This window comes from Urocampus carinirostris, chromosome 20 (genome assembly GCF_059441175.1).
Source record: "Urocampus carinirostris isolate Australia breed hairy pipefish chromosome 20, RoL_Ucar_1.0, whole genome shotgun sequence".
Lineage (NCBI taxonomy): Eukaryota > Metazoa > Chordata > Actinopteri > Syngnathiformes > Syngnathidae > Urocampus > Urocampus carinirostris.
The window spans coordinates 14,848,322-14,866,726 of NC_142368.1; the positions used below are offsets into that span (position 1 = coordinate 14,848,322).

At 41.3% G+C, this 18,405-nt stretch overlaps 1 protein-coding gene across 1 annotated transcript in view; it reads left to right on the top strand.

Annotated features, from left to right (window-relative positions):
* The window catches only part of nbas (NBAS subunit of NRZ tethering complex), a 287,616-nt gene that overhangs the window by 175,132 nt on the left and 94,079 nt on the right, over positions 1-18,405 (top strand). Inside the window, exons 42-43 of the mRNA XM_088324534.1 lie at positions 5,569-5,792; positions 6,787-6,897. Coding sequence (XP_088180660.1) covers positions 5,569-5,792; positions 6,787-6,897 — 335 coding nt within the window. The remainder of the gene's footprint in view (positions 1-5,568; positions 5,793-6,786; positions 6,898-18,405) is intronic.

Below are 18,405 nucleotides of genomic sequence, written 5' to 3' on the forward strand. Positions count from 1 at the left end.
GAAAAAAAGAAGGAACAATTTAGAAAAAAGCCAGAAAAAAAGATGAGAAAGAGATGTAGGAAAAAAGAGAGAACAAAAAGAAAAATGTAACCGCTCGGAAAAAATAAACACAATGAGATTTTTTTTAAAGGAATTTTTTAAAAAGTAGAAAAAAAAACACAGAAAAAAGAATAAAAAGTTTGTGTTGCATTCAAATAATTTCCAATGATATCAAATGAATCTTGTTGCCAACATTTTACTTCCACTAAAAAATGTGATTAAGTACAGTTCTGTATCTTACAACCGACTCAATAAGCCCCCGAAAGTGTTAATATTATGCGACAAAATATATCAGGGAATAAAAAGAAATGGAAATCTTGTGAAAGAATTGTTGTAAAAACAAATGACGTTTGTAGGCAATCGTACATGAGTCAATTCATTCAAAAGAGAAAAATAATTTTGCATTGCCGGAAACTATGCAAAATGTAACATGATGTCAAGTTTTGGACATGTTTTCTAATGACTTCGTTGCCACACTTGGGATTGCCGTTGCTCACTGTTGTTTCAAGCGTTGCTCACCGACTTTGTGTGAACGCTCAGACCCCTGCAAAATGACAGGGAACATTGCTGCTCAGTAAAGCTGGGCCGTATTTTTCACCAGCGAGTTGCCGGGATTGAATTGCCTTCCGCCTCCGCATTTGATGCGTTCCTCCCGGCCAAATTGAAGAAGCCAGCCCTACAAGCCACGCTTCAGTCGCTCCGTGTCCCGACTTCCCCTGAAGCCATTTTAGGGGCAAAATAAAAGGAAAAAAAGAAAAATAGCCTCATTAGTTTTGCAGTGAAAAGCAGCGGGAAAGCAAGGGGGACGTGGCGCAATAGTGTGCGGTGTGACGATAAGCACTTTGTCCACAAATTGGTTACATACACCTTCTCCATCGTCAGTCCACGCCTTCATTTTTCTTTTGTCTTTGAACGAGAGCTTGGCACAATTGGTCTATATTTCTGCTTGGACACAAACGGTGAACAACACAACACGATATCTAAAATTGTTTTAACCTTAGTGAAACCGAGATCCGATTTCTTCTTTAGAAATGTATTGCCTTTGGGTTCTCCAGGGTTAAGGTGAAAACCTCTTATCACAGAAGCAATAGCATCACAAATACTAGAATATGGTATTAAGCAAATTACTGTACGATTAGTACCGTAATTCCCGGACTATAGAGGGCACTTGATTTTTAGTCGCACTAGTACGTTTGTGATAAAATCAATTTTGTACATATATAATGTGCCCCTGACCAATGTTCCTTGTAATTTTTCATGGGTCTGAGCGTTCACACAAAGTCGGTGAGCAACGCTTGAAACAACAGTGAGCAACAGCAATCCCAAGTGTGGAAACTAAATCAATAACTAACATCACGTTACATTTTGCTGAGTTTCCGGCAATGCAAAATGATTTTTCACTTTTGAATGAATTGATTAATGTACTATTGCAAAGGTTGTACGGCCGACAAACGTTGTTTGTTCTTACAATTCTTTCACAAGATATCCATTCCACTTATTTCCTGACATATTTCGTCGCATAATATTAACATTTTTGGGGGCTTATTTAGCCCGTTGTACGATACACAACTGTACTTAATTACATTTTTTAGTGGAAGTACAATGTTGGCAACAAGATTGACTTGATATCATTGGATATTATTGGAATGCAACACAAACTTTTTCTTCTTTTTTCCGTGTTTTTCTTCTACTTTTTTTTTTAAATTCCTTTAAAAAAATGTCATTGTGTTTATTTTTTCCGAGCTGTTACTTTTTTCTATTTGTTCTCTATTTACTTTTTTTCTTACATTTCATTTTCTTTTTTCCTGGCTTTTTTCTAAATTTTCCCTTCTTTTTTTCTCTTTCTTTAGTTTCTTTTTTTCTCAGCTTTTCATTAATTTTTTTTTTCTATTCCCCCTTCCTTTAAGTCATTTTGTGCATAATTTTACATAATATTTGGTCATGTTGGGATGAAAGAAGCAAAAACAACCCAAAGAGCCGTTTAGGACCCAAAAGAGACGGTTCCTTTTAGTGAGCCGAGCCGAAGAAGCCGGTTCTCGACAAACTCTTCTAACTTTACTCAACTTCGTTCTACTTCGACTCGACTTCCAAATACCGCATTTAGGACACAACGTCAGGGGAACCTGTGTATTTTTACCTTCATGCACTGTAACTTTGACTTAATTCGCTTCTTAATTAATGATTTTTGTGAGCCGGCTAAATTTTCTTGTGCGCGGAAAAGCTCTGGGTAGTGCGCAATTGCGCACACACGCAGCTTAGAAGGAACACTGCTAACAAGGATGGGGAAAGAGTGTAACTTTACTGACTGGCAACTAAATCAATATAAAACATGTTCAAAACTTGACATCACGTTACATTTTGCTGAGTTTCCGGCAATGCAAAATTATTTTTCACTTTTGAAGGAATTGACCTACAAACGTCATTTGTTTTTACAATTCTTTCACAAGATTTCGATTTATTTTATTCCTGTTATCTTTTGTGCATAATACTAACATTTTTGGGGGCTTATTGAGTCGGTTGCACGATACAGAACTGTATTTTATTACATTTTTTAGTGGAAGCACAATGTTGGGAACATGATTAACTTGATATAATTGGAAATTATTTGAATGCAACACAAACTTTTTCCCCCTTTTCTGTTTTTTTTTCTCCTTTTTTAAAAAATTCATTTTTTAAAGAATCTCATTGTGTTTATTTTTTCCTAGCTGTTCCTTTTTTTTTTTGCTTTATTTGCTTCTTTCTTTTTTTCTGGCTTTTTCTCTGAATTTTTCCTCTTTTTTCTCTCTAATACTTGGATTCAAGTGTCTTGAAAGAGTGAAAACAAAAATGTGCTCATCTCCCCCCCCTTTGGGGGCCTTCTGAGTAGTACTTTAATTTGATTAAGAAACAAAAGAAACGCACAATTTGGTTGGCAAAAGTTTGCTTTTTGATAGGTATGCCCGTCAGATTTTTTCTCAAACTAAACATTTTATGATCAGGAATAGTCTACATTTGCCTATCATGACATGAGAGCACACATATTTTTATTGAAATGGAAAAACTTGATATGGGCTTTCTGGTTTTGTTTGTTCCCGGTTGGCGCTTGTTGGTTTGCCCACCGTGTATTGTTTAGCCGATTAGCCTGGTTTTGCCGTGTCTCTTGGTTTATTCCATGCCGGTTTTGCGTTTATCGTTGTCGCCCTATTTCGTTGTTGTTTCCTGGTTAGCCTGGCTCTGACGTGGGCACTCTGGTCCACAAGGACCCGCCTGGTTTTTGAAGTCTCTCTGCTCCAATACAAGTGATTCCAAGCTCCTGCCAGCTTGCCAACAAGCTGATTATTTTAATCACCCCAGTTGAAGAAGAGAAACCTTCAACATCAAGCAGGACATGCAGCCCTCGACGACCACAGTGCCCGGGCTTGGCCTGGCTGCTTACTGCGTGTTTTATGGCTGGCCAACCTCACAATTTTCCGTCGAGGTTGCAGTCGCCTTTGTTGATTGGTTCAAGTTAGCCCCTGGTTGGCAGCTCTGTTTTTTTTTTTGCCAGCTAGCCCCATTTTTGCTGCTTGCCTTTTATTGTACCACACTGCATCCACTGACGACAAAACACCTAGTGTCGTGATTGCTGATTTGGAGTACCTGCGGCGGCTTGATTGGCGCCAACAGCCCGGACAGCTGATTGGTGGACACTCCCTTTTAAACCCCGGCTTCCTCTCAGTGACTGTCAGATCATTGCGAACTATTATGCAATGCCCTGCCTCCGGAGATAAGATCTGCAACCTCAATGGAAGTTTTTAAATCGAGGCTTAAGACACACTTCTATTCCAAAGCTTATGATTGATGCCCACCTCATATTCTGTATTGTCCTGTCTTTTTCCGACTGCCTGCCTGGTGGTGATACGAAGGAGAAGGACGATTTGGAGATGAATCGGCGGACCAGCGTTTGACCTGAAGCATGTGAACGCCTGCATGGACCAGCTGGCAGAGATGGGAAACTGCGTCATGGCCGTCATAGACTTTCTGGACTAGTTTATAGGCTGGGGTTGCCGCTGCTGTCATGCACTTTGCGGACAAATCTTCAACATGTTACCTAGTGTTTACTATGCTTGTGTATAGTAATGCTAATTGTGATTCACCCTGGTCATCCTGGAAGGGGGATTACCACTTGTGAGGTCCTTTCTCAAGCTTTCTCTTTTTCCTCACGCTGAGGTTTTTGAGTTGTTCCTTGCCCGCATGTTGGTTTAAGATCAGGTCATTGTGTCATTGCAATCCTGTGAAGTCCTTTGAGACATTCATGTGATTAAGGGCATCATGAATCAATTTCACTTGACTTGCATTCCGCTCAGTGAGCATTCTCGTCCGACTCCGTTTTTGCTAAGCCTTTTTCCTGCCTGATCTTTGTTACCGACCCGTTTCTGGACCTGACTTTGCCCGTTTGCCTGCCTGTTACCTGACCTGTTTTGCCCCGTTACCTGCCTGCCTCCTGCTACCGACCTCTCTTACGAACTCGACACCGCCTTTGATCTCCAGCCCCAGCCAAGGACTTTCTATTCCCGCCTGTCTTCGATCCTCCTCGCTCGACACCGAAGTGCCACTTCCGCGTTCCCGCCACCTGCTATCCGTGTTCGTCAATCCGCGGATCGTGCAAGCAAGCCTTCCTCCCTCTTTTACCAATAAAAACGGAGAAAACGAGCGCTATTGGGTCCCGTCTCCGTTCCTGGTTTGTGACACCTAGGCATACTCCAGAACAACTACCAAGACTGGTAACCTCTTCAAAAAATTCACAGGGAAACAAAAAAAATACATTATCTCGGACAATTACTGGATAATACCAATGGCATAAAAATGGATTTTATGCAATTATTATACATTTTAGATGGATAAATACTTTATTCATCCTTGGAGGGAAATTCACACTTCCACAGTATCCTTGTTTTGAAAATAAAACAATATTAAAGTAAAATGAATATAATACATAAATACCCAATGTAACGTGTTGATATAGAGTATTTGAATAGTGCTACATAAAATACACACTGTAACAAAAATAGGGTAATGTGCAATGAGGGGGTGTGGTTTAACGTTGGCTTTTACTCCCCCGGGTGGAGTTAAAGAGCCTCATGGCATGAGGAAGAAATGATCTCCTCAGTCAGTCCATGGTACAAGACTGTGACAGCAGTCTGTCGCTGAAGCTGCTCTTCCGTTTGGATGTGATGAATTGTCCATGATTGACCGCAGCCTTTTCAGTGCCCGTCTCTCAGCTACTGTTGTCAGGCTGTCCAGCTCTGTGCCCACAATAGAGCTCGCTTTCCTCACCAGTTTATTAAGACGAGAGGCATCCTTCTTGGCGCTGCCGCATAGAAGAGAGTGCGCTTGCCACAACAGTCTCATAGAACATTTGTAGGAGCTTTTTGCATGTTAACAGTTTTTAAATACCTTTGTCACTGATTAGTTCCAAGGGATGACATTTTTGTACTAATATTTGATTGTAATTGTTATTGTCATGACTATTTTATGACTAGTAAGACTCCCTTTCCTCCACTTGGTTAGGCTGACCCGAAGGAGTTGATCCACCTGGTCACCCAGCACGTTTCGGCGTACTCGGGCTGGCCCGAGGACCTGCAAAAGCTGATCGCTCAATTGCAATCCTACAACGAGCGTCTGAAGGATTTCACGCAGGCGCAAGTGCTGCAGGGCCTGGGCCGCGGCGTGGACGTGCAGCGCTTCAGTTCCGACCCGGACTACAAGAAGGAGACCATCCTCGGACTGGCCGAGTGAGTGATACCCAGTGTTCATTTTAGCTGTGAGAAGTGATGGGTCCGGGGGTCTCGCATGCTCAAAAATCTATGGGTCCCAACAGAGATCTATGGCTCCCCAAAATTTTGTGTTATCCAGGTTGAAATTGTAAATCGGCGACAAATATATAAATGTATATATTCATTCAGTTTTAATCATCACAGTTTATTGGTAATACAAAGCAGTTATCACTTCAGATTTTTCGGTTCACAACAATATTGTACATGACACAAAATATTATTGCTGAAATGTATATAAATCTATATTTTTATTCAGTTTTAATCATCACAGTTGATTGGTAATGCAAAGCAGTTATCACTTCAGATTTTTCAGTTCACAATAGTGTACACTATACAAAATAATATTGCTGAAATATTCATATATTCATGCAATTTTAATCATCACAGTTATTTGGTAATACAAAGCAAGTTATCACGTCAGATTTTTCAGTTCATATATTTTTCGTGGTTTTCTGTCCTGCCATAGTTATAATGCCCTCTCAAGGTCCAAACCATTATCATCCTCTTCATAGCGTCACCAGGAATATAGTATTTGGCAGAAAAGTCCTTTTCTTGCTAGGAGTATTCTTTTGTTTATTTTCTTTCGTCAAATCGTTGGCTTCAAAACACGTGTTTTCCTTACCTTCGCGGTCTTCTGAAGAAGTTCTCCGCCGTTTTTTCGTGCCGGAATTATTGCCGTTGTTACCACTTTCTGTGTTGTGTTTCGACTTATTGCCGACACTGAAGAAATGACCAATTTTGCGTTGATTTGCACCTAATACCAACTGTTTTTTCGGAGGGATACTTCCCTTTAACTAGACAACCGCCACAACAATGACGTCATCTCGAAGCAACGAAATCTCGTTTGCCGAGATCGGCGCGAGACCAAAACAAGAATGGCGGATCTGCCTGACGAAAAGTTTGGAGTGCGGTAAATATTTGATGGTTGTTTTCCCTTGCTGTGTCTTCTTAGGACCCTGGATGACACTGTGTACGGCATCTCTGTGTCGCTGGCAAAGCGCTACCGTGTTCCTCTGTGGGAGGTCTACATGACTCATCTGGAGTTCCTCTTCACAGACAGCGGGTTCGTACAAAGCACACACTGGCATGCATGCGGCGGATTTTTCTTTTCATCATTTTTAATGGCCAGCAAATTGTTCAGTTTCACAGCATCATAACCAGGGTTGGGTAGGGTTACTTTAACTGGATTACTTTCAATTACTTTTGGTCTTCTCCAATACCAAATATGCTAATAAAACACATAAAAAACTAAATATGAATAAAATGATGACTCACAAGATATGGTAAGCTTTCTCTCCTGGCTTTGATCTCTTTGATCTCCGGCAAAACGAACATCAAATGCCACAGAAACCAAATGAATATCAATCCAAACATCATTTTTGCCGTTCCCTGTATTCTGTTACTCCCCAAGCCTGCACAAAATTGAATCATTTTATTCCTATTTAGTTTCTTTTGTCTTTTATTAGCATATTTGGTATTGGAGTCATCCAAAAGTAATTGAAAGTAATCAAGTTAAAGTAACACTACCCAACCCTGATCATAACAAACGACACTCCACCTTCCCTAAATGCGACATCAAAGTGTATTTTCTTTTCACCCAATTCTGCCAAGTGACAATTATGAGTTGCATGTTGAGGGCCTTGTTGGTAATAATGTTTAGCCCGGTATTTGTTGCATAAGATCGATTCTCAAAGGTGGGGTGCGTCTTTTGAGGGCCTTAAAACATTGCAAGTTAAATATGTTCTGTATTAAGCATATGTTAACACAGGGGTGTCAAACTCATTTGAACTCGGGGGCCACACGATAGAACAAACGTTCTGTCGGGGGCCGAACTAGTAGATTAAAGAGAAACAAAAAAAGATAAAGAAATAAGAGAAAGAGGGAGGGAAAAGGAGAGAGGGCGGGACAAAGAAAGAAAAAGAGAGAGAGGGAGAGATAAAAAGTCGTGAGAGAGGGGGAAAAGAAAGGGAGAGGAAGAAAGAAATCCAAAGAGAAATAGAAAGACAGAAGGAGAGAAAAGCGCGAAAAGTAGGAAGAGAGAGAAAAGGAAAATAGGAAGTTAGAGCATACGAGGTTAAAAGAAGCACAGAAAGAAAGAGACAAAGAGCAACAAAGGAAGAGAAAAAGAGAGACACAGAGAGTGAAAGAGACAGAGTGGGAGAAAAGGGGTGAGAGAGAGAGAGAGCAACAAAGGAAAAGAAAAAGATACACAGAGAGTGAAAGAGACAGACAGAGTAGGAGAAAATGGGTGGAAAAGAAAGAGAGAGGGAGAGAGAGAGAGAGAAATTAATACAAGTACAGTGTCTTTGTTCGAGGCACCTGGCTTTGGCAACATCAAGTTGACATATTTCAACCTGCAGCTTGTTTTTCTCTTGCGCTTCTCTGAGTGTTGTCTCGCGGGCCGGATTCAATCCCTTAGCGGGCCTGATCTGGCCCGCAGACTGCCTGTTTGACACATGTGTGTTAACAATACCCAGATGAGTTCAAAGAGCCTTCATGCTCTATTTTCCACTGCACATTTTTGCTTTTATCTTACTTTTAGAAGAGCTGTTCAGGCCAAAACACCTTGGGTTCGCGGAATGGGGGCTTGGTGAGAGTGCAGGATAGTGTCATCATGCAGTTCGCCGAAGGTTGTTTATTGTATTTGTCATTTCCCATGTTGAGGTTTTTGAGTTTTTCCTTGCCCTCATGTAGGTTTTAGATCAGGGGATGGTGTCATAATAGTCTGTGGTCTGCAATAATCTGTGGTCAGCACTTTGAGACTCTTTGTGATCAAGGACTGGACAAATAAACATGACTAGCATGAAAATAGTGAAAGTAAGAAAAGAAACCGAATCCCCCCCAAACCATGTTTGTTCTTTTTATCTTTCATTGTTTTCAGACCCTCGAGACTTATTGTGATTAAGGGCTGTACAAATGAACATGACTTGACTTGTAATTTGTCTTTGAACCAAAAAGGTTGGATGTCTTAGGTTAGGGGTAAGCAACAAGCGGCTGTGGAGCCGCATGCAGCTTTTTGGCACTCCCTAGTGGTTCCTCGAAATTGTTTGAGAATGGAAAATGATATGGTTTCCATAGAGCAGGGGTAGGAAACCTATGGCTCGGGAGCCATATATGGCTCTTTTCATGAGTACGTATGGCTCTGAAATAAAATGCAACTATTGCACATCTCTCTGTGGCGTTCCAAAGTCAAGTGATTTCATCCTGATTTTGGTCCATATAAAGCCCAAGCAATTTCATGCAAGAAGAAACCATTTCAACTGATAAATAAAAACGCAGGCAAACGATTGGGTGAGCAGTAGAGGTGGGCGGGTTCCTGCACAAAGCGCAAGGCACTTCCTTCTCTCTCGCTCAGTGCATTCTACACTGGAAGTGAATATGACGATATGCTTATTGTTTGCAGAAGTTTGTGACATTTTTACTAAAGAACTTTGCATGCACATTGTTTTGAAACCGTTTTTAAGGACAAATTTCACGGAGAAAAAACAGTCTTAACTGAAGGTGGAAGTCAAATTGTAAATGGCATATTGACATTGATTTGGGACACAGGATTTGGCATTATTATCATTTCATACATTTGATTCAATCATCAAATGATGCGTCATCATTTGATGATGATAGTGAAATCAAATGTGCTGAAGAATTAGTTTTTATCTAGAGAGTGTGTTTGCCAGTTTTTTTTCCCATTTTGTCTGAAAATATATGATGTGGCTCTCTCAATTTCTTTTTAAAACATTTTTTGCTTTTATGGCTCTTTGGGTCAAAAAGGTTCCTGACCCCTGCTATAGAAGGATAAACATGACACATATTCTAAACATTTTCCAATAAATATATCCTGTGCGGAGTTTGTTTCTTCTCCCCGTGCTTGCGTGGGTTTCCTCCGGGCACTCCGGTTTCCTCCCACGTTCCAAAAACATGCATTTCAGGTGAATTGGCCGGTCCAAATTGTCCCTTGGTGTGAATGAGCTGTCTGTCCCTGTGTGCCCTGCGATTGGCTGGCAACCAGTTCCGGGTGTCCCCTGCCCAATGCCCGGAGATGGCTGGGATGGGCTCCAGCCCCCCCGCGACCCTAATGAGGATAAGCGGTACGGCTAATGAGATGAGATATTGGTCTAATTTGGCTCTTTCAACATTTTAGGTGACCTGGCCTCAGGTAATAGATGTTGGTGTACAGTGCCATATATGATATGTAAGAAGTGGGACTCATTCATTCAAATATGTGAATTTATTCCTTAAACAAGTCAATGCAAGCTTTTGTAGATGTATTTATTTTCCAGCTCATTGTGTTTCATATACAATGCGTGCATGTGCGTATTTGCGCACATGCGTGTGCATCAGTGATCCATTTTACCCCCTTGTCCTATCAAGATATGAGAAAATGCTTTATGGCTTCTATTTCTTGATAAATTGCAACTGATTGAAAGTGTGTGCTTGGGGCTTTTTGTGTGTTTTGGATAAATGCATGTGTGCATTTGTGTCTCTGTGCACGTGCGGTGCAGTATTGATTGAATGCACGGCTGAATGCTGTTCATATTTTAAATAGAGCGGGCTGAGGCTACCGTAAATTCCGGACTATAGAGCGCACTTGATTATAAGCCGCACCCACCACATTTGAAGAGGAAAAGCGATTTTGTACTTACACAAGCCGCACCTGTATATAAGCAGCATGCGCCAACATATTAACCCAAACCCGACTTTAAGTCTCGCGATTGAAACTGAATGTCCTTCATTAAAGTCCACAGTCCAAGAATCACAGCCGGCAAAATGAACGGAAAATGATATCGGTACTTAAGGTTTGATGCAGACCTGCAGAGTCCGGGTCCCGTTGAAAGTAATCCAAGGAAAAAAGTATATATTTCCAAAGGTAAGGGTGGGGAAAATATATATCCACTATTGTCCGCCGCGTCCACAAACACGTCTCACCTTTACTCCACTCCCCGTCAGCCCCCGTTTTTTTCACCCCCTCTTTTTGATTCGCCCGTGCAAAACATATCAGAATAAGTCTCTAAAATAAATACATTACAAAAATATACAGTTGCAAATACATATTATACATGGTTACACATATTTACAAAGAAAGACGGTACACCGAGAGAGTTTTCAAAGCTTTAATAATAATAATATAACTTTCATCCCAAACGGTGCCTGTGACAGGGCAGTTAATGGTAGCAACACGCTAGCAACACGCTCGCAACACAGTAAACGGGTCCGTTAAAAAAACATACCGTACTTGTAAAAATCACGGTAAACCGTCCTCATCTTCCTCCTTAGAACTGAAGCCATCAAAGTCGTCTTCCTCAGTGTCGGAAAGAAACTTTGTCATATAGACGTCGTCCCACGCTCGCGCAGCCTCACTCGCCCTGTCACTGTCGCTGGAACTTTCATCCACTCCTGATTCTGTGCCCTCCTCTCCGTCACGCAACAGCCTGGCTTTTCAGAACCCGTTGCTGATGGTGGATTTTTTGATGTGCCTTTCTTTTTGCATTTTGCATGATGAGGGTATGTTAACGCTAATTTAATTTGTGCACAAGCCAAGAAGTTGCAGTCTTCCTCGGCGCATATATTCCAGCAGTCTAAATCATACCTTTTGTACTAGAGCGCCGCTGTTAGAAAAATGACATCAATTGGCCGCATCACTGAATAAGCCGCAGGGTTGAAAGTTTGGGGAAGAAAGTAGCGGCTTATAGTCCGGAATTAACAGTAGTTGCAGAAGAGGCGTTAGCTTTGTCTCAAACGAAAGTGAAGGGAAGATAGATTCCACATTAATGGATGATACTGGGTGCACAAATCCAAATTTTACTATTTATAAGAGTAGTAATAATGATGCTTCCACAGTGGACGCCTGGTAAAATGCCAAATATGTAAACCACCCAATTTTCTGGATGACGATTTACCTTTCTATGCCAAGCTTTCATGCTGCAGCTTGATTTCACACCTGGTTGGAGAGGAGGGCTTTAAACTTCAAAGCCGAATCATAGATTTATGAATTTTTTTACTCGGCTTGAGTGTATGAAAAATAAAACAAGACGGTAATCCCTCGATTACCACGGTTAATGGGGACCAGATCCCTCCGCGAAAAGTGAAAATCCGCAAATTAGCCTCACCCCCGAGCGTCAAACTTACCTCGAGATGGTGTCCTTACCGTCACAGTATACGACTAACAAAATAACAATTCTAGAACTACAATTTAAAAACACAGAATTTCAGTTGAAAGAATGTTCTTTATTCTCATTATACAAAAGTAAAATAGAATAGAATATACCTTTATTGTCATTGTTACAAAATGGGTTGAACATATCGTGACAACGCAATTGGGCGTGGCACTCCAGTTTCACATTTAACAGTGAGGATAAAAGAAAACAAAGAAGATAAAGGAACAAAGGAGAAAAGGTTATAATTTACACAATATTTGCACAAGACATGTGGGCATGTAGGTTGTTACATACAGTTTTGGGATTGTATTAGTGCAATATGTGTTAAGTGCAAAAATAGTCAACATTGTGCAAAAAATAGTCAACAAAGTGAGCATAGGCATGAATACAATTTTACATCTGTATGAGGTAGTGTGTTTGTAAGAGTTTCAGTTTGTTGTGCGGTGTGTGTTAAGGGTGGTAATGGCTCTGGGGAAGAAACTCTCTGAGTCTGTTTGTTTTTGTTTTGTGTGACCTGTAGCGTCTGCCAGAAGGCAGCAGGTCAAAGAGGTGGTGGCCAGGGTGAGAAAAGTCCTTGATGATTTTTTTTCTGCTCTGCTGAGGTAGCGAGAGCAGGCAATGTCCTCCAGACCGGGTAGAGAGCAGCCAACGATTCTCTGGGCTGTGTTAATGACCCTCTGAAGCGTTTCCTGTCTGCTGCCGTGCACCCAGCATGCCACATCGTAATGCAGTATGTTAGAATGCTCTCCACAGTGGCTTTGTAAAAGGACACCAGCAGCTGCTGTTTCAGATGATTTTTCCTAAACACTCTCAGGAAATTGAGTCGCTGCTGGGCCTTCCCTACCAGGAGAGGTCATCGGAGATGTGCACACCCAGGAATTTGAAAGAGTGGACTCTCTACACAGTCTCCTTTTTAAATGAGTGGTGCTGGGTTCCTGTCTTTTCTCCTGAAGTCCAGTATGAGTTCTTTTGTTTTTGAGGTGGTTTTTCAAACACCACGCTGTCAGTGACTCCACCTCATCCCTGTACGCCACCTCGTCCCCTTCAGAGATAAGGCCGATCAAGGCGGTATTGTCGGCGTACTTATCAATTGTGTTCGTGAGGTGGGTCGGTGAGTAGTCGGAGGTGTAGAGGGTGAAAAGCAGGGGGCTCAGTACACAACCTTTGGGGGAGCCAAACACATATTGCACTAATACGATCCCAAAACTGGCATTATTATCATTTCATACATTTGATTCAATCATCAAATGACACACAGTGAAATCAAATGTGCTGAAGAATTAGCTTTTGTCTGGAGAGGGTGTTTGGCAGTTTTTTTCAATTTTGTCTGAAAATATAGGATGTGGCTCTCTCAATTTCTTTTTGAAACATTTTTTGCTTTTTTTGGCTCTTTGGGTCCAAAAGGTTCCTGACCCCTGCTGAAATGAAATGAAATGATCTGCATTTCTATAGCGCTTTTCAAGTCAATGACTTCCCAAAGCGCTTTACAGTGTGCTTCACATTTCCCAATAGCGGCCAAGATCTGTGCAGCCATGTAAGGCGCTAACCTGCTTATTGGGGGTTTTGGGGGTTCAGTGTCTTACCCAAGGACACTTCGGCATGTAACACGGACAAGCTGGGATTCAAACTGGGATCCCTTAATCCTAAAACGATCGCTCTACCTCCTAAGCTACTGCCGCCTCAAAATGGTGTAGGTTATGTGTGGTTCTCTTCTACAGGGTGAAAGGTGACAGGCTGGTGTGGATTAATTCAAAAGGTATAAGTCTGTTAAGTGTGGTGGGAAAGTTTTGGGCAGGATTTTGATTGGAAGAATAAGGAATAATACAGAAGGAGTCCTTAAGGAGGAACAGTGTGGGTTTAGAAAAGGAAGGGGATATACAGATCAGATTTTTGCAGTGAGACAATTCAGCGGAGTTTATAGCTAAAGGAAGAGGTGTACTTGGGCATTTAAGGATTTAGAGAAAGCATATGACAGGACGGATTGGGAGGCATTGTAGCAAGTAGTGAGGATATATTGGGTGGGTAGCGGTTTTGCAGTGTGCTGTGCAAAGCATGTATGGGGAAAATGGAACCTGTGTGAAGTGAGCGAGTGGTTCCCGGTAAGAGTGGGATTGAGGCAAGGGTGTGTCATCTCACCTTGGCTGTTTGATTTGTATACAGATGGAGCGGTGCGTGGAAGAGCAGGTATAGTGTGTGAGGGTGGGGTCGCATGCAAATCAGATGGTGTTTGCAGACGACACTGGTTTGCTGGCTGATTGCAGCAGGGCTGATATGAAATGATCTGCATTTATATAGCGCTTTTCAGGTCAATGACTTCCCAAAGCGCTCTACAGTGTGCTTCTGTCAGAGATCGACATTATTAAGACTATTTGGTGGCTAAATTTGCACGGATAAAATACATGTATATAGTTTAATTCTACATGATGATGGCAGAAAGAACTTACGTCCGTCCTGGATCGAGTCCAAACAGAGAGAGGGAGTGGTTTATTTTGCGTCAGAGAAATCAGTACACACAAGAACATGACTTCAAAATAAAAGAATACAAGATTGATAAACGTACAAGAGATATAATTACACTCATTGTTGAAACGTTACTTTATGTGGGTGTGTGTATGAGAAACATTGTTTTTATATTTAGTAATATAAAAACAAGCTAATTACCTTGAGACAGAAATTCAAGAGATTTACATTGAAAACCTGACAGCTTCACATTTCCCAATAGCGGCCTTGCAGCCATGTAAGATGCTTACCTGCTTATTGGGGGTATTAGGGGTTCAGTGTCTTACCCAAGGACACTTCGACATGTAACACGGACGAGCTGGGATTCGAACTGGGATCCCTTGATCCCAAGACGAGCGCTCTACCTCCTGAGCTACTGCCTCCCCCACTGAGTGCTTTGGTAGTTCAGTTTGATCGTGTGTAAAAGAAAGAAGCACACAAGAGTAAGGTAATGAGGTGTTCGTTAGGTGGATTAGCGATTATGTTGAAAAGTGTAAAGTTGCTCGAGGTAAATTGTTTTGAAAGAAGGTGGGTAAAGGGAGAATAGAATAGAATAGAATATGCCTTTATTGTCATTGTTACAACATGAGATATAGTGTGACAACGAAATTGTACGTGGCACTCCAGTACCACATTTTACAGTGAGGATATAAGGAAAACAAAGAGATAAAGGAACAAAGAAGATGTTTGTACTGTCCTTGTTGTATAGGCTTTGTTGCAATGGGTTGCTGAACAGATTGTTCAAATGTAGAGATTTGCAAATGGATGCAAAGCGAGGAATGAATGAAGGTGTGGTGGTACCAAAAGTGATGTATGGCTCAGATGCGTGGGGTTTTGATTAAATGAGCGGAATAGGTTAAATGTCTTTATAATTATATGTTTGCATAGTATGTGTTAAGTGACAAAACTTGATAGGTTAGGGATTAGCTAGCTAGATACTTTATTCATCCCTATAGGGAAATTCACACTTCCAGCAATATATTTGTGTTGAAAATAAAACAATAATAAAGTAAAAGAAATATAATACAGTGGAATCTCGGTTCTCGACCATAATCCGTACCAGAACCCTGTTCGAAAACCGATTTGTTCAATCACCGAAATCATTTTTCCCATTAAAAATAATGTAAATCGTTTTAATCCAACACCCTGAATGTTTACCATGAATGTTTAACGTAAACATGAAGCTAACCCAGGCTAATCGTACGTTCGCGTTATCGTAAACTTCCGTACGAAAGATTACGCTAACATGAACGTGTAAAAAAAAAAAAAAAATCAGGTCGTTTACAAGTCATTTAGCACCACAAGTGGCTAGCGCTTTATTGGAAAGGGGGCTCTGTTCCAACACCCTGAATGTTTACCTCGAATCATAAAGCTAACCCAGGCTAATCGTACGTTCGCGTTATCGTAATCTTCCGTACGAAAGATTACGCTAACACGAACGTGTAAAAAAAAAAAAAAAAAGATAAAGAAAAGAATTATGAATAGGATTTCTTACCTTTGTGGTGGTCAGCAGAAGGCGCATGCTGTATTTCCCCCTAGCAAGATCGGAGACTCGCACACCTCTTTCACATTTAGCTATTATGTCTTTCTTAAAGGCAATAGTTGTACGAACAACTTTTCTTTTTTCACCTGTCCTGCTTGCACCGACCTTCTTCGGAGGCATAGTTAGGGGCTAAAACACTCCGTTTATCGATATTAAAAGCGAAAGCAAGAGGCAAGTAGGCACGTGATAACAGTTGGTCACGAGGGGTGGGGGCAATCTACACGATCTACACCCGTACGCCGCTCAGCATGGCACCCTAGCGGACGCACTCACGCATTACCGGCGTTCGAACTCCGAATTTTTGACCGAACAGCGACGCAAGAATTTCTCGAAATTTTTGATCGAACACTGATTTGTTCGAACTGAGAGGCGTTCGAAAACTGAGGTTCCACTGTACATAAATACCCAATGTAACGTGTTGAAATAGATTATTTAAATAGTGCTACATAAATACACACTGTAATAAGAATAGGGTAATATGCAATGTGGAGGTGTGGTTTAATGTGGGTTTTTACTCCACCGGGTGGAGTTAAAGAGCCTCATGGCATGAGGTAGAAATGATCTCCTCAGTCTGTCCGTGGAACAAGACTGTGACAGCAGTCTGTCGCTGAAGCTGCTCTTCCGTTTGGAGTTGATGATTAGGAAGTAAGGAGAACTCGTGTGGCGAGAAACCTTGCTGAGAGGGTTGATGAAAAAGTTCTGAGATGGTTTTGACATATGGAAAGAATGAATGAATGCCGTTTGACTAAGAGAGTTTATAGTGCAGAAGAGGTGGGAAATAGAATGTAGAAAGACCCCAAAATGGTTGTATGGATGGCATGAAACGTGCTCTGTACGTGAGGTTGGTTAATATAATAGATGCAAGAGTTTTTGCTAGGAAATGTGAATGCCGAAGGATAGTTAAGAATGTCTGGTATCGACGCGGCTCGAACTGGCTAACCTGGGCTCCCGGGTGGCCTGTTCGGGCCAGCAGTGTAGGGGCCGAGGCGTGATCAATCATATGATGCGGAGGGGGTAACCGGTGTATGCTGTCGGGCCTCTGTGCTGATGAAATGTTGCATGGCACAGCAACTTACCCCTTGTTGTGCGGTGTTATGTTGGGGAATTAATTTTTGGGTTAATATGATTGTTTTCCTGACCCTGGCCACCTCCCACGAGGAGTACCGTAAATTCCGGACTATAAGCCGCTATTTTTTTCCCAAATGTTCAACCCTGCGGCTTATTCAGTAATGCCAATTTATGTATTTTTTTCTAACAGCCGCCAGCGGCGCTCGAGTACAAAAGGTAAGATTTAGACTGGTGGAATATATGCGAGTGTGTTGCTAGCGTGTTTTTGATTAAGAGAGCGTAGGACCACGTTTATATGACAAAGTCTCTTTCCCATACTGGGGAAGACTACTTTAATGATGTCAGTTATAAGGAGGAAGACGAGCACGGTTTACCATGATTTTTACAAGTACCGTATTTTTTTTTTTTTAACAGACCCGTTTTCCTGTGTTGCGAGCGTGTTCCTAGTAGCGTTTTGCTACCCTTCACCGACACTTTTTGGGATGAAAGTTATAATATTATTATTAAAGCTTTGGAAACTCTCTCGGTGTACCGTCTTTCTCTGTGAATATGTGTAACCATGTAAAATATGTATTTGCACCTGTATATTTTTGTAATGTATTTATTTTAGAGACTTATTCTGATATGTTTTCCACGTGCGAATCAAAAAGAAGGGGTGAATACAACGGGGGCTGATGGGAAGTGGAGTAAAGGTGAGACGTGTTTGTGGACGCGGCGGACAATAGTAGATATATTTTTTCCCACCCTTACCTTTGGAAATATACATTTTTTTCCCTTGGATTATTTTCAACGGGACCCGGACTCTGCAGGTCTGCATTAAATTTTAAGTACCGGTATCATTTTCCGTTCTTGTTATTTGGACTTCATCGGGTATGGGTTAATTTCGTGTTTGAATTGCGTTTTTTCAATGTGGCCACATGCAGCTTATATACACTTGCGGCTTGGGTATGTACAAAATCGTTTTTCCTCCCGAAATGTGGTGGGTGCGGCTTATAATCAGGTGCGCTCTATAGGACAGAATTTACGGTAATAGTACATTTTTAAAGTATGCATTTCATTCCTGGTTTGAAACATTTAATTCATGTATTTATGATTGTATTTTTGGTCCTCCACATCAAAGCGCCACAATTATACCAAGGCTTCTACATTTCAAGTACCGGTATCATTTTGCGTTCAATTTGCCGGCTGCTGTTTTTGGGCTGTGTACTTCTTATTCAGTTACAATTGCGGGACTCAAAGTCGGGTTTGGGTTATTTTCGTGATTGTGTTACATGTTTTAATGTGGGCGCATGCGGCTTATATACAGGTG